The 15,020-nt window shown below is 38.3% G+C and overlaps 1 protein-coding gene and 1 long non-coding RNA gene across 3 annotated transcripts in view; one reads left to right on the forward strand and one right to left on the reverse strand.

Moving 5' to 3' along the window:
* LOC143718319 (uncharacterized) overlaps window positions 1–939 on the forward strand; it is a 33,636-nt gene extending 32,697 nt beyond the window's left edge. For both annotated transcript variants that reach the window (XM_077209375.1, XM_077209376.1), the window contains exon 5: window positions 542–939. In XM_077209375.1, coding sequence (XP_077065490.1) covers window positions 542–801 — 260 coding nt within the window. In that variant the 3' untranslated portion in view covers window positions 802–939. The remainder of the gene's footprint in view (window positions 1–541) is intronic.
* Window positions 940–13,132: 12,193 nt separating this feature from the next.
* Window positions 13,133–13,688, reverse strand: LOC143718385 (uncharacterized). The gene is made up of 3 exons (XR_013196345.1): window positions 13,662–13,688; window positions 13,464–13,551; window positions 13,133–13,173 (listed from the first exon to the last, which is right to left on the reverse strand). It is a non-coding gene; the product is annotated as an uncharacterized LOC143718385 (long non-coding RNA).
* Window positions 13,689–15,020: the final 1,332 nt, after the last annotated feature.

The following is a 15,020-nucleotide window of genomic DNA, read 5'->3' on the forward strand; positions in this document are numbered from 1 at the left end:
GAAATACTACAGCACAGTTCAAAGTAACTCTTTCCTGCTGGTTCAGCTCTCAGTCCACTTTTATCAAACTCTTCCCGATGTGTAAACTAATTCCATTCATAAAACTCTCTCCGTTGTACAAAACTCAGTCCGTTTTTCAGCCAGCAGGTCGTGAGTGTTGTTACGAGTCCCCGGTCCTTCTCTCTCTCTCTCGCTCTCGCAGCAGCCAGCTTTTATGCGGTCTCCCCTGGGCAATTACTACAATCAGACACAGGTGTTCGTTTTTTTGCACTTGACCCACTTACTTACCGCTAGGCTCCTCCCTCACTCTCCCGCTGCAAACTCCGCAAAACCACGCCCCCTCACTACATTCATGTTCGCCAAACACTGATAAATGACAGATGAACATAAGTTTAAAAAGGAGGTGTTTAATAGACTGATAACATTTCATCTCCAGAATAATGAATATTGTTGAATATTGTTTGAAATGTTATTTTAAATTATCAGGTGTATAACCAGTTAACATTAGTTTCCTGATCATTATATAACTGATTTCTTGCAGGTGTTCAGAAGATCCCCATTGAGAAAACTACAAAAAAACACAAGAAACTGCAAAAAGTGTGCTGGTCAAATGCTGAAGTTGCAGCTGTGATGAAACATTTTAAGGCACATATAACCGAAGGAAAACTGGCCACACCGACTGAATGCCAGCAGTGTAAGACCGCTGAGGATCCTGTTTTGGCAAGGCGCAGTGTACAAAAAATAAGAGATTTTGTAAGAAATCGAGGAATTAGCTTGAAAAGGAAAGCCCAAAATAAGTGATGTTACATCATATGTCTCATTTGATGCCGTTCTATTAAGATCATTGCTTGGTTGTTGTTTTTGTTATTTTCATTCTATAGCAAAAACAACCTTTAAAGAACAGTTAAACTTCTAGATTAGTTAAACTACTACCTTAAGGAATTGCCTTAAGGGCTGCCTTAACCCTCTGGGGACGGATTGGGCGGTACCGCCCAAAATGACATACTTTTACAAATGTGTAATTATCTTCAAAAAACTATTAATGATAGAGAGGTGCGGTCTTTTTTGCCGTCTTCCTCAGATTCCGCTGAAAACAGTGATAACAAACTTACCCGGCTTGTATACACACTTCCTTGTTGCGCAATACCACTTCGTCAAAGGCCAATGAAATCGCTGTTGTTTGGCAGATTCACGAGCAACAACTAATGGAAAAATTGCCGATGGAAGAATATTTTTCTTACCCAATCAGAGGAAGGTTACCATGACGTATTCTAGCAAATCGGAGGACTCTGTTGCCTTGCAAGGGGTGGTACTATACACTATTACGCAAACAGCGTTGAGTGGCAGAGACGACAGAAAGCGAACGGACGCCTCGAGTATAAACAAGGCTTTACGGAGCGAGAGGGCACAGAGAAATGAGAGAGAGACAGAGCAATTATAATATATATATATATATATATATATACACATACAATTATAGCATTATTTATTGTTTTAGCACTTTTATGATGGCAAGCAGTAAACAATTTACGGTGGAACAAGCTCTGGAACAATTACTGGAGAGTGACGAGGAGAAAGCATTACTTAGAAGATTCTAAGCATTCCTAAGAAAAACGCCTGGGACTATTTGTAAATAAAGTTAAATTTTTCATTGTTCTTTACACATTTTATTTAACAATTACACATGTCTGTCAAGCAAAGGCTTTGACAAATATATTTTTTGTTCAAAAACTGTTCACTATTGTTGTGTGATGTGTGATTTACAGAAAAATAAATGCCAAAAATCAAATTTCCGTTTTTGAAATTCTCTAGTTTATGCTACATTTTCACTCATACTTCCTTTATAAACATATTGCATGTGTGCTTATGTTAGCTTAGGGTCTTCTGAATCCATAGATACCAAACAGATAGTGTTCCATCTCCATTACATATAGTTTATAAGCCCAAATGTAAAAATAGAGAAAACGGACCAAAAAGAGCTTAGTCCCCAGAGGGTTATGGAATTGTGAAAAAAATAAAGACAATTCTGTCTTCATTTCCAGACCCTCATGTTGTTCCAAACCCATGTGACTTTCTATCTTCAGTGGAACCCAAACCTAAAAGTAGAACCTGTAGTATTACACATTTATTAAATGTCTAATTTAGGTTCAACAGTATTTTAACTGAGAAAGTTCACACAGAAGTCTCTGACTTGATGACTGCAGCTACCGACAGCTCGTGTTCTCAATAAAAAATCCTGCTGAAGATACTACCAAGTCTCCTGGTCTTTCGCTTCTAAGTCTCCTACACTTAAGAAGGAAAAAGTTTCCAACAAACCTAAACATCTCCTTTTGGGTTCCACTGAAGATGGAAATAAATTTTGGTTTGAAACACTATGATGGCGAGCAAATGTAATTTTGGTTTGAAACACTATGATGGCGAGCAAATGCTGAATAAAATGGTTTTTTTGGGGTGTGAACCACCCCTTCAAATATGCAGTTTCTCTGCATGTTGTAGCATTTATTGCATTTTCAGTAAAATTGGTTAAAACTGTAAAAACTCAATGTTTAAGTTGTTTTTAAAGTACTTCTTAAACACTTTGGTCCCTGCAATGTTTTAAGTTCTTTGATGTATTGTATTGAGAATCCAGTACTCTTTAATCACCCAAGTCTTGGTAATGAACCATATTGTCACATTTGTGTGTTGCGTGTGGTCCTGTTCCTGTAAACCACATTGATCCCCGTAATCCAGAGAAATGTTCCCACAGTTATCACTGCATGCTGTGTGCTTCACAATATTTCTGAAATTCAGGGTGAGGTGTATGAAAATCAAGATCCACAGTGCATGTAAGAGATTGATGCACCACAGCCAGAGGAAGTACAGTAGTTGAGCAGTTGCTCATTATCATTTAAAGAGACATGCACCGAAACCGGTCAGTGTGAACAAAGCTGTTTGTGAGGAAAAAGGGTGTTGTTTTACACAACCATTGAGGAATTTGAACCAAAATATATTACAAAATTTACATGAAGACCCTAAAGAATCATACCAACTTGTGGAAAATGGGCACCCGATGACCCCTTTAAAGGAGAACTCTGGGCAATTTTTAAGTAAACAAAAAACAACAACTAAGGATTGGAGTAGATTGTCATGCTGGAACATTCAGGAAATAAATATGGCACCATAGAACAAAGGAATAACAGAGTTGCCACTGATTATATAGGTGAACATTTAGATTTTCATAATTAAATGTCCCTTATCTGTATCTTTCATGAACTTCTTGCATGGCCAAACCAATATTAATATCAAACATTAACTTGCCAATGTTCGAGATAAAATGCTAAATACTTAATATTAAACAATCATACAAGTAAAAACTAAAAGGAAATGAATGTCAACATCGAATTCAATATATTTTAATGTCAAGCATAATTGACTGATTTCGACTAAAATGCCCATGTTGTAATCTATAGTGTTTTAATAGGTCTAATCTTCTTGATGTTTTGAAGTTGCATATTTTGCATAGCCAATTCATTTCCCAGAAGGTAAAACATCCATAAGATTCTTCTGTTTTAGCTCTCGACTCATTGTTCAGTTCAGTTACCTGAATTAGGTGAAAACTGCTACAATTCTTCTTTCGTGCTCTTCAAATGCTTTCATAAAGATCTTTCTGTGGAAGAGAAAGAATGTCAGAATTATTACTATTGTTATTATTTACTAACATTTTTAATAAGATTGTTAGACTATCACATTAAGATTTAGTCAGGAATTTTGTCTTAAATCACAGTAAGCCACTTCTTGAAAAAAGATTTTAATATTGCACATAATTTATACTCATATGTTGCATTTACATCAATGTAAATGATAGAAGTTTTGCATTCCCTTAAAGTTCAATCCACATATTTTGGAAAATAATTACAATAACTTTACTTGTGCAATCTGCAAACCGAAGTTCACTAAAAAACACATAGCCTATGCCTAACATAACTCAATTAAAGTGAATTGGCACAAAATAGACTAAAATCATAGACTTTATATATTAATGATCACAGATGGAACATAAAAATGTGTTCTATCTTTTACTTTTTGTCGGTGTGACAAAAACACATGCCCATCACCATAGCCTTCTTTCATGCTAGTGTTATATAGGCTATATTATTAACTTAACGTTAACTTACTCTTGTGCTCTGGGGCTGATGTACTTACTGTATGCACTGAGACACACACTTATACAGAATTGCGAACTTGAACTTGTTGTGAACAATTTTGTGCGCGTAAAATATTTGTAAAGCAGGATATCTATAACGAATTGCTCGCGCCAAACCAGGCATACGAAAACACACTCACACAAACGCACAAATACATTAACATAACTCATGATTTGTAAAATGATGCCCATTATAAAACCAGTTTTAACATACATTACATTAATGAACCCCACAGAAATGGACACATTAATGATCATATAAATCCGTAAATAATAGCAATAACGTTAATAAAATTACTTTATGATTTGATCCCTACTAACACAGAACACTGAAGATCATATAAATGCAAGAAAATGTAACATTAATTATCCAGCATGCCTTGTTAACAGCTTTACTGCTATTGCTATTATTTTCTCGGCCTTGATCACCTAAGTTAACTTACCCTGTCCTCAGGACATCGCCAACCGTGTCTCAAATATAAAATGCCGTCGGCGTGAACAAGGCCTCAATCACACAGCCACAATGCGCTGCACATTCACTAAGATGTTCACTAATTTCAGCAATGTACATGACACTAATGGCAGCTAATATTTTAATTATCAATGTACATTTTTACTCGCATTTGCCGGTATAAAACCCAGTGTACCCCACTATCAAAGCTAAATCGACCAACCTCAAATTCGAACCTGTCAGCTTGACTGTGTCACCGACAAGACAACAGAAGTGAGCAAATTATAAATCTTTTGATTAATCTTACCATTAAATAAGTTTATATTTGGGTTATATGATATCAACATGATAACACATTACCTGGAGCTCAACACTTCGTGGTCCCTCTGGAAGACGTTGAATTTAATTCCGAGATTCCCGCCTGGTCTTTGAAGTTGACGCATGCGCAATTTGCAATGACTGAACTAATATATTGGGGTATGTTTTACTCATTTTTTTAATGATGTAGATATTACTGTTAATAAATAGGTAGTGTAGTTAGAATATACCCATTTTTATATATTTTACTTGCTAACTAATATACTTAAGTAAAATATAACTGATTTGCACATGTTGCATTTAACACCCACCTGCATCATTTTTTACAGTGTGGGGTTAGTGTGTGCTCTAAAATGGTTCAGAGTTTTCCATCTTTATTTTCTGGGCTGTTTGAAGAACAGTTTGTATACATTCAAGCATCTAATCTGTTTAAATTTTAATTTATTGTGTTGTGGAAACGTTACATTGATGACATTTTTTTCATTTGCAGTGGCACAGAATCCCAGCTCTTAAGGCCCGTTCACACCAAGGAGGATAACTGGAAAGATAACGATAAAGATAACTATATATGCGTCCACACCAACGATCGATAACGGTCTTTTTATTCTAAGCACACGCGCGCCCGCGCTGCGGTTTCAAAGTAGCGAAAATGGATGACCTGCTGCTGCTTTACGTTACAAAAAAATATCAAAAGAAAAACAGACGCTTTTGGGTACACGATATCCTTAAAAGACGAGAAGAGTTGGGAGAATCCTGAACTGAAGGTGTGGATTCATAAATTCCAGGATCCCTGCATATTTGTACAGCTTCTGAAATTTAGCTGGGTCTCCACTTTTGATGGCTGCTTTTTTTCTACTTAGGTGATAGGCTTCTCGGATGTTAATCCACTTATTCCTAGCACTATCCCCTATAAATAAATAATATACACACACACACACACACACACACACACACACACACATTTTGAACATAAAATGAGAAAAACGTACTACTATAGCTTTAATGCTATTGACTAATGTTATCGATTACTTTTTATTATAATTGTTGTTTACAACAACATCATTGAATATGTTTTTGCTGTTCTTATTGCCTTTACACGTCTTTGCTAGCAGATGTCCTCAGCCAGCATGCTATGTCCAGCGCATCTAAACAGTGAATCTAGCAAGTCTAGTGTAATCGATCTGATCTAACTGTGAATTTAGCTGACTAAGTTGTAAGGAACTCAGCTTTTTGGAAATATTAATAATCAATAATATCTTGTTATTATTAATTATAAATATTTGGGTCAGTTAATTGGATTAACTTGATGTGGCTGAATTAATATTACAATCAATTAATCAGTTCTTCCAACGAACTCTTTTGATTATTAATTTATTCTAAGAAAAGGGTATCTTCCATGGCCACCGAAGAATAATTATTTCTTCGCCTGTACAGTACTTTGAGCCAGTAGCAAAAACCGTGATCGTAAAGTGACTTGTATTGCAAACAAAACAGAACCAAATACATATTATGTACAAGTTTTATTAACTAAATATAGATATTTATATGAATATAAATAAACTAAACAACATACACACATGAATACATAAATAGGTTAGTGATAGGATGAAATTGGAAACCGGAAGAGGGTCTATGAGAAGAACCATCAGAATTTCATTTTCACATTTCATTGAATTGAATACTTGCATTTGTAATGGGAACAATTCTTGAAGTTGTTGAAAATTGAAGTCGTTGATGGTTCCGGCAGTGTCAGGTGGAAGTTGGTTGAGCGTTCTCTTTCTCCAGGACCGCATGGCTGGTTTGGGCAAGGCCTGGGACTCTGTTGAGGCCACGCCGAGCACCCAGGAGAAGTGAGGAAGTCGGAAGGATGGGTGATTGGAGTCGTTGTTGGTTGGAGTCTTTGTTGGTTGGAGTCTTTGTTCCAAAACTCCTGAGATTGTCCTTGGTTCTTTGTGAGAGAGTCTTCTCTCTTTTCCATGAGGCCGGATCTGGTTGGAAACGAGGCCTGCTGGGCCCTGGGGCCCCCGTGGAGGGGGAGGGGGCTCCCCAGTCTCACCAGAACAGTGTTGCGGCTGGATGAAAAAACTAAGAGAGGGCGGTCACTGTTGCCTGCCTCTGATATACCCTGAGAAAGAACCAACCCCTAAGGTTTGAATGGACCTATGAGTAAGGTGACATGTCCGAGAGGGGAAGCGGCTCTTAGTTGATTTATGGTCTTTGTCCCCAGCATGCTTAGACTGTTCATTCAAGCTCAAATAGACATAACAAATTCACATTGCATTCTAAGAGAAGGTGATGTACATCAAAGTGTGTGTCATTAAATGAGGATTAATTTGCTAGGAAGCATGATACAGGTGAGGTTATATTGACCGTTGGGTGGTTGTTCAACCACATACACCCCAATCAAACATACCATGTTGTTATACCTAATAGTACACGAGACAGTAAATCATCACAGTTTCTGTGAGGCATGTTCCTTCATAGATCAGAGTAACACCGCAAAGTTTATTTAATTAAAGATGGTCTCTCTCTCTTAAGCATGTGGCGCATGTGGCCACATTCCTTTGAGGTCGTAAAGTCTGTTATCAGTCTTAAAGTGTTCTGTAACCGGACACCCGGCTGACAAAGTGACTTCATTTGTGAGGTTAGTTTTGGGGGAGAGTTTCATAGACCTTTATATTCATTAAATATAGTGAATATGAATAATTAGTGTGTGTCTGATTGGTCCAGACCCAAGTCAATGATGGAATAAAAACATCGCCTGGTCAACACCTTTATGTATACAACGCCTTTTTTACTGCAACTTCAGCAATGTTGTCAAAACTAGCGCTGGATAGCCTACCTGAGGTAATTTTGTTACACTATACTAGACTGCATAATATCTCATCGTTAATACTTCTCACCATTTATTCCCAGGATACGACCGATTGCTTTCCATATATTCCATCTTTTTCGTAGAATCTGCAGTAGAGATGAGGATTATTCACATCAAGCAGAGATCTTGGCAGACAGATTCAGGCAGAGAGCGTACAAAGAAGAAAGGATTCAGTCTGCTGTAGCAGGTTTTAGGAACTCTTCTCTACAAGATTGCATGGTCAAGAGATCTAAATAAGTTAATTGCTTAATTCGATATCCTCTATTGGCAATAAAACATTGAAGGTATAATTCAGAAAAACTGAATTCATTTAAAAAAGCCTATAGAAATTGCACACAAAAAAAAAAGTCTGCTCTCCATACATCTGAGGTAACTTCTGAAGATGAGGGCCATGATGAAATAATCAAAAGGAAGGAAAGGTTGAAAAATACCATAACTTAATCAGTGTTGTCCTATTGAGAAGTAATATGAATGTTTCACTTCACAGGCGTAATGCACGTTCCCTGAATTGTATGGAGAATCATTCCGATAGAGATGATACGCCAGGAAAAGAATCACGGATCGCAGTTTCCACTGTAGTTGATTCTCCAGGTAATCACGCGGATCAGATGCTCAGATCTCTGGTTTCCAAGGCAATTCAAACACAAATTAATTTGAAATGCATATATTCCGACTGATTCCGACTAAGCCGCAACAAAGAATGAAAACATGTATCCCCGCCCAGTCTTCCGTCAACAGTCGTGGACAGGGTTTGTGCAAATGCCGTCATTTCACCCAGAATCTGAGAACGGTTTGTTCTGAGGCAGGTTCGGGATGGATTTTTATCATTATAGGGTGGTTGTGTACACACACTGCCAGCACACATTAATGTTCAAACACCATGTAAAAGTGAATTTTGCATATGTGCCTTTTAAACATCCCGAATGTCCATACAAATATGGGTAGAAGGGCGTTTATGTCCGCTGCTCCGTCTGATTGGAATCAGTTACAGGATAAATTGTGTGTTAGTGTCTCTCTAAATTAATTTAAGAGTATTTTTAATGATTTCGTTACAGTTTACCTTTTGTTTCACTGATATTGTATATATTCTTTGTATATGTAAATAATGTATTTGTTTTCATGTTTAACTAAGTGTGCTGCCTGTCTTGACCAGGACCCTCTTGTAAAAAGGATTTTAAAAAGTTTTTTCCTGGTTAAATATAGGTTATAAATAGATACATATTATGACCATCACCAGGTGTTATGAAACGTGGGCATGAAGGGTTATGGCGTTTAAACTGTTCACTAACCATGTCCTGCTCCCTTCATACACTGCAATATCCACACAGCATAGACAAGCGGCTTTCTGAAGACATTGAAACTGATGACATGTTTTCAGGCGCCCTTTCTATACGCTGGGGAGCACCCTGCGACATCATCACTGCATCCGCCATGATTGGCTAGTTGTTACACGTGCCTCAGGACGCTGGTGCGGCCTTTGAGTTCCCTCAAAGGGAACCTGATTTTCTCCGTTTTTTGCTCAAAATGTTGCTTTTTTATGGAACTTGCCCACATTCAAGTGTTGATAAAAAATAATGCATTATGTTTTTCAATAAGTTGCTTGTATTCCATTAATGGCTGCCTTGGCTTAAAAAGAAAGGTTGCTCTGTTATTCATTTATGGTTGTGTGTAGGTTTTTTAAGAGAGATGTCTTGTGGGCAGTATTTGTTTATGAATTTGCATCATCCCTCATTCTTCAGTTTAAACAGATTCAATCTTCTCTGTTTGTAATCGAATCGAAAGAACGAATCAAGTGATCTATGATCAGACTATTTTCAATCCATTGAATCCTATCAATATTCAATATTAGTATCTATATTCATGGCAAAACAGAAAACTCCTCAGGGATTATCTGACTTTTTGTGGTCACCATTCTGTTCAGTTTTAGTTTTGTTTTCATTGACTTTCAGTTTGTGTTTCACTTGTCGTGTGTCTTTGTTCTGATTTACTTTACTCATCAGTTTGCTTGGTTACCGTCATCAGCTGTGTTAGTTTAATCATCTTGTTTAAATTTGTGTATATATAGATGTAACCCCTCACCGCTCTGTTGGAGGCGGATGCTCTAACAAGGAGGCTGAAGACGCAGTCTCTAGCATCAGCCGCTAGAGCGCCTCTTGAGATTAGGGGAGTGAGGTTTACACGCACAGCTCTCACTGGCTGGCCTCCATTACATAGGTTGCCTTATCCTGCACTCTTTGTCCGGTCTCGTTAACACTATGGTATGTGTGTATGTATGTGTATCCTTTGTATGGATCGCTACCTGCTCAAATATTATCAGTAAAGTTACCCGTTTGAATCTTCATCTTCTGTGTCTACGTCTTCCTATCTCGAGCACACACTCGTTACAGTGTCGAGATATAGGGTATTTTTAGGCTGAATCCCAATTCTCTGTCTTACCCCTTCCCCTTCCCCCTTCCCCTTCGTCTTACCCCTAGCCCTTGTCCCTTGAAACCGAGTGGTAAGCGCTAGTGCAAACATACCCCTATGAAATGAGACACCACTCGGTTACGTCATGGTGAGACGCCACTTGGTTACGTCATCTTACATCGTCCTTAACCGGCGTCTGTGTCACCCGGGGCGACAAGCGTTTATCACAAACTTCTCGAAACTTCTCGAAACTTTCAAGATGCCGCCTGCAAGTATGTTTATGTCGATTGCGTGGGTACTGGAGATTTATTTGCGATTGTCAGCAACAAATCGCAGAAATCAAGGGAGAAGAAGAGGTCTACGACGCCTACGAATGCTGGTGGATCCGCTTATGGTATTTATTGTATGTATGGATTGGTAACAAACAACGTTTACCGAACTAACCAACACAGTAAGCTGAGCTGTTAGCTAATGTTAAATATATATATTTTTTTTGTTTCAGTTCAGCCCTGCTAACGTTATGTGCTTTGTTTGATTCTTTGATGAATAGAATGTTTCAGAGGTTTCTGAAATAGAAAGCTTTTGTAACGTTATAATATAACGTTACTGTTACAAAACCTTTCTATTTTGATTTGTGTGTAATGTGAATTTTTTTGAGATTCAGTGGAAATGACATAGGCTACACTGTGAGATAGCCTACAGTACAAATATTATGAGTGTCCCGTATTTTTCTATTAAAAAAAAAATACTATTTTGAATCTTTATCTGAAGTTGGTAACCCTGGAGACAATTCTATTCACTATGTACTTTTTTTTGTTGACGTAGCTGTAGCCATTATGTTGTGGCAGACATAAACAGTTTGAAGTGGTCAAATATTTTTCAAACTCAGCCCATTAATGGTGTGAAAGCTTTTCTTTTCCAGACTGGTACTCCAACGAGATACTGTGCCATAAACCACAACATGCCTATACTGCGCATGTGGTTCAACGCTGAAACTGAGCTGAGGCAGGATTTCCGACTCACCAGAACAGCGATGCACAGCCTACAGAGGCTTTTGCAAAGGGAGCAGGACCATGGCTGGGGTAATGAGCTTGAAGTACTCATATACACCTATTGGCCGGTACATGGACTCTCTTATCGGGTGGTGTCCAGTGTCTTTAATGTTCCAAAGGCTACAGTTCACCGCATCATCCACAGAGTGGCCCAGCACATATGGGACAATCTGAGAAGAGCAATCTGCTTCCCTCTGACAGTGGACCTGCCTGCAGTTGGTCAGGGTTTTGTCAGCATTTCAGGAACCCCTGCATTCCACAATGTGGTTGGCGCAATCGATGGCAGCCACATACGAATAAAACCACCACAGCGTCACCGGTTAGATTATTTAAATTATAAAGGATTTTACTCCATCAGCATGCAGGCAATATGTGACTCAAATGGCAGGTTTCTGGACATTTATGTGGGGTACCCGGGGTCTGTCCATGACACACGAATTATGAAGAATAGCAGTTTTTATATCGCAAGACGGTATCCACCAACGGGCTACATCCTTCTGGGTGATGGTGGGTATCCTTGTTTGGAAACGCCGATTTGCCTCATCACCCCATTCAAGGAGCCAGTGCATGGAAGAGTACAGCAACAGTTTAATTACTGTCAGTCAAGGGGGCGCAGCATTATTGAAAGGGCGTTTGACATGATGAAGACCAGGTGGAGGTCAACACTCTTCAGAGCTTTGGAGGTCAAGCCCACGTTTGCACCCCAGGTGATCGCCTCATGTGCTTTTTTGCACAATGTGTTTATGGACAATGGTGACACACTGGATCCCGAGGAAGACATCTTAAGGGATAGGCATGACCCCCAACCACCCCGTGAACCCATGGCAAACAACGAAACCTCTGGAAATGACACACGAAACAGACTGTTTCAGTTATCACTGTTTTGAATGTCACTGGTGTTCAGAAACACTTTCATTGTTTACAAAAATCTGTCTTTATTGCCCAGTAAAGTAAACATAACAGGCAATTGTTTTTTTTTTCACTTCAGCAATAATTTGCCAAGTGTCTTCTTTAAAAAGAGACCAAACTTATTTTTAAAAAAATATATTTTATTAAAGAACCAATAAAGTAAACATAAAAAACATACAAAAACTACAACTAATCAACCATCTTTTCAAAAAGGACCAAGAACCTCTCTGTCTTGGCCTCGCTCTCCTCATGGCACCTCTGCTCTTTCTTGGATTCCTCAGTGAGGAAATCCAGGATCGGATTATTTTTTTGGGGGGGGGGGGGGGGGGTGTGAGGGGCTTGCCATGGCAGAGGCAGAGGTAGAGGGTTCTGAACTGCTGGCTGCAGAAGTGCTGGCTGGGGATGAGGGCTCAACAATCTCCTAAATAGTCAAAATTTGTTATTCAACAGAATAAACAGTCCCTGGACCACAAAAATGCAGTACTAAAGTATTAGTAAATGTTGAAATTAACATGAACAAAGATTAATAAATGCTGTATAAGTGTAGTTCATTATTAGTTCATGTTAACTAACGAACCTTATTGTAAAGTGTTACCATTTTTGCCTTTGTAGGGCAGAATGAACCATTCATTCATCAACTGAAAGCAGGATGACTAATCGATTGTTGGGATTTAAGAATCGATATTGGTTCGTTAAAATGAGAATAGATTAAAATCGAGAAATTTATATTTTTTTACCCAGCCCCTAATATATATTATTAAGTATACTAAGAGCATTACAATAAGAACATGTTAACATGTGCTGCATTACATACCATGAGGATTGTAATGGGATCCTCATAAAAGGATGCCACCACCACAGGAGGGTCCAGTGAGGGCCTGGCACCCAACACCTCATGCATATCACCATAATATTGCCAGGTTGCAGCGGTCACTTCCCCCCTGTCTGTACCTGACCCTGTTTTGGGAGTTCTTAGTTCCTGGAAGGACACACAACACACACAAAAAATTAAATAATGCCTACAACTAGGACTTTATTTAAGAGTATTGATTGGATACTAACAACCACATGTTTGTGTGTAAGCTATCTGACCGTTTAGGCACTATCAATTATGTTATTTTCATAATTGTTGGATCTTATTTTCATAATCGTTGGAAGTCGAAATCTAATACAAAATACAATAATAACTTATACAGTATGCATTCATTGCCTTGCATTGAGATTGAAGATGTATGTTTTTTTTCTTTAACAGAACATCACATAAGTTACCTTGTATCTTTGCTTAAGATTTTCCCACTTCTTTGATGCCTGTTGGCCAGAAACCCTTCCCTCCAAACCCATTTCTTTCATCAGTGTCCTGTATCATAACCAACAACAATGTACAGGTGCATGAACAGGAATGAATTACAAATGATTAAAATAATACAATACAATAATGAATGGCTACAACATGAACGCATGACTCACTCCCATAGTTGCTTTGCAGCATATTTTGATCGTAAAAACTTCAGCTCGTTTTCATCCCGAAAGTGGATCAGCTGCCGGGTTTCCTCATGCGTGCCTGTGTGATACAGGACAGTATATTTAAAGCACGTATTGATGTCTCCAGGGTGACATACAACGTCTTCCTTTTCCCAGACATGTCACCTGGATTTCGGGATCGCTCAAAATGTCCGGGATTCGGCTTTTGCTTTCTGCCTTCACTATTCATTATGTTTACATGCACAAGGTGTTGTTTCAATCGGAGTGTATTCGTTCATTTAAATCGGTGAATCTGAATGTATTGTTTATCTAATATTCCCGTGTTGATCGTCTCCAGTCGGGATCCGTTTGAAGCTGAATGCATCACCTGATAAGCTGATCACGTACGTGTCATTTTCAAATAATGTACAGATAATGAATGGCAACTGTAGAAAGCAAAAGCTGAATCCCAGACATTTTGGGTGATCTCGAAATGTGGGACTGATTGTGCAAATCAGCAATGTAACTTTAGCATAGCCTAGCGTAGCAAACTAGCGATTTTTAAAAACGTTAAAAACGTTTCAAAAAACAACATAGTTGCAAATATATATGTACATAACTGTGTAGAGCACAAAACCAGACTGTCATAAATTTTTTATCAATCATTTAAGCCGAAAAAACTTACATTTATGAGACACTCTGGATGGTATGTCCGCCATTGTTGCCAGTTGCGCAGTGCATTCTGGGTACCCCTTGGTTTCAAGTAAGCTCGCGAAAATTCTTGGTCTTAAGGGGTATACACCCCTTCCCCTTACCCCTACCCCTAGATCAAAATGAGAATTGGGATAGCCCTTACTCTCACGTGAACGTGCAAAACTAAGGGGAAGGGGTAAGACAGAGAATTGGGATTCAGCCTTAATTTCAGACTATCCCTAAAGAATGACACCCCAACATATGTCACATTTTACCTGACAGACCAGTTTATTTTAATTCACCATAATTGCATGTTTAGTAGAGATTTTGCAGGAAGTCATTACAATACACAGGCAATACATATGCATTACAACCTTCAGATTCACAAGTATTTTTTGTATTTTTTATAACAATATGTAAGACACCAACACTATTCCTAATTCTTGAATTTCCCAACTTAGTAAATATCGATTGTGAAACACACTTGATTATTCTGAAAGACACATTGGATGCAAAGGAACCACAAGAAGTTAAGAATAGTAACTACACAAGCTTTTCATTGAAATAAAACATTCAGGGTGTAAGAATCTGTAATGTACAAAAGAAGATAGTTGTGGTCCCAGGACAGTAATAACAAATAAGAACACAGTAAAGATGGTCAAATGTAACGTA

The sequence above is a fragment of the Siphateles boraxobius genome, unplaced genomic scaffold, assembly GCF_051911475.1.
Source record: "Siphateles boraxobius isolate OS27281-9 unplaced genomic scaffold, OSU_SipBor_1 61, whole genome shotgun sequence".
Lineage (NCBI taxonomy): Eukaryota > Metazoa > Chordata > Actinopteri > Cypriniformes > Leuciscidae > Siphateles > Siphateles boraxobius.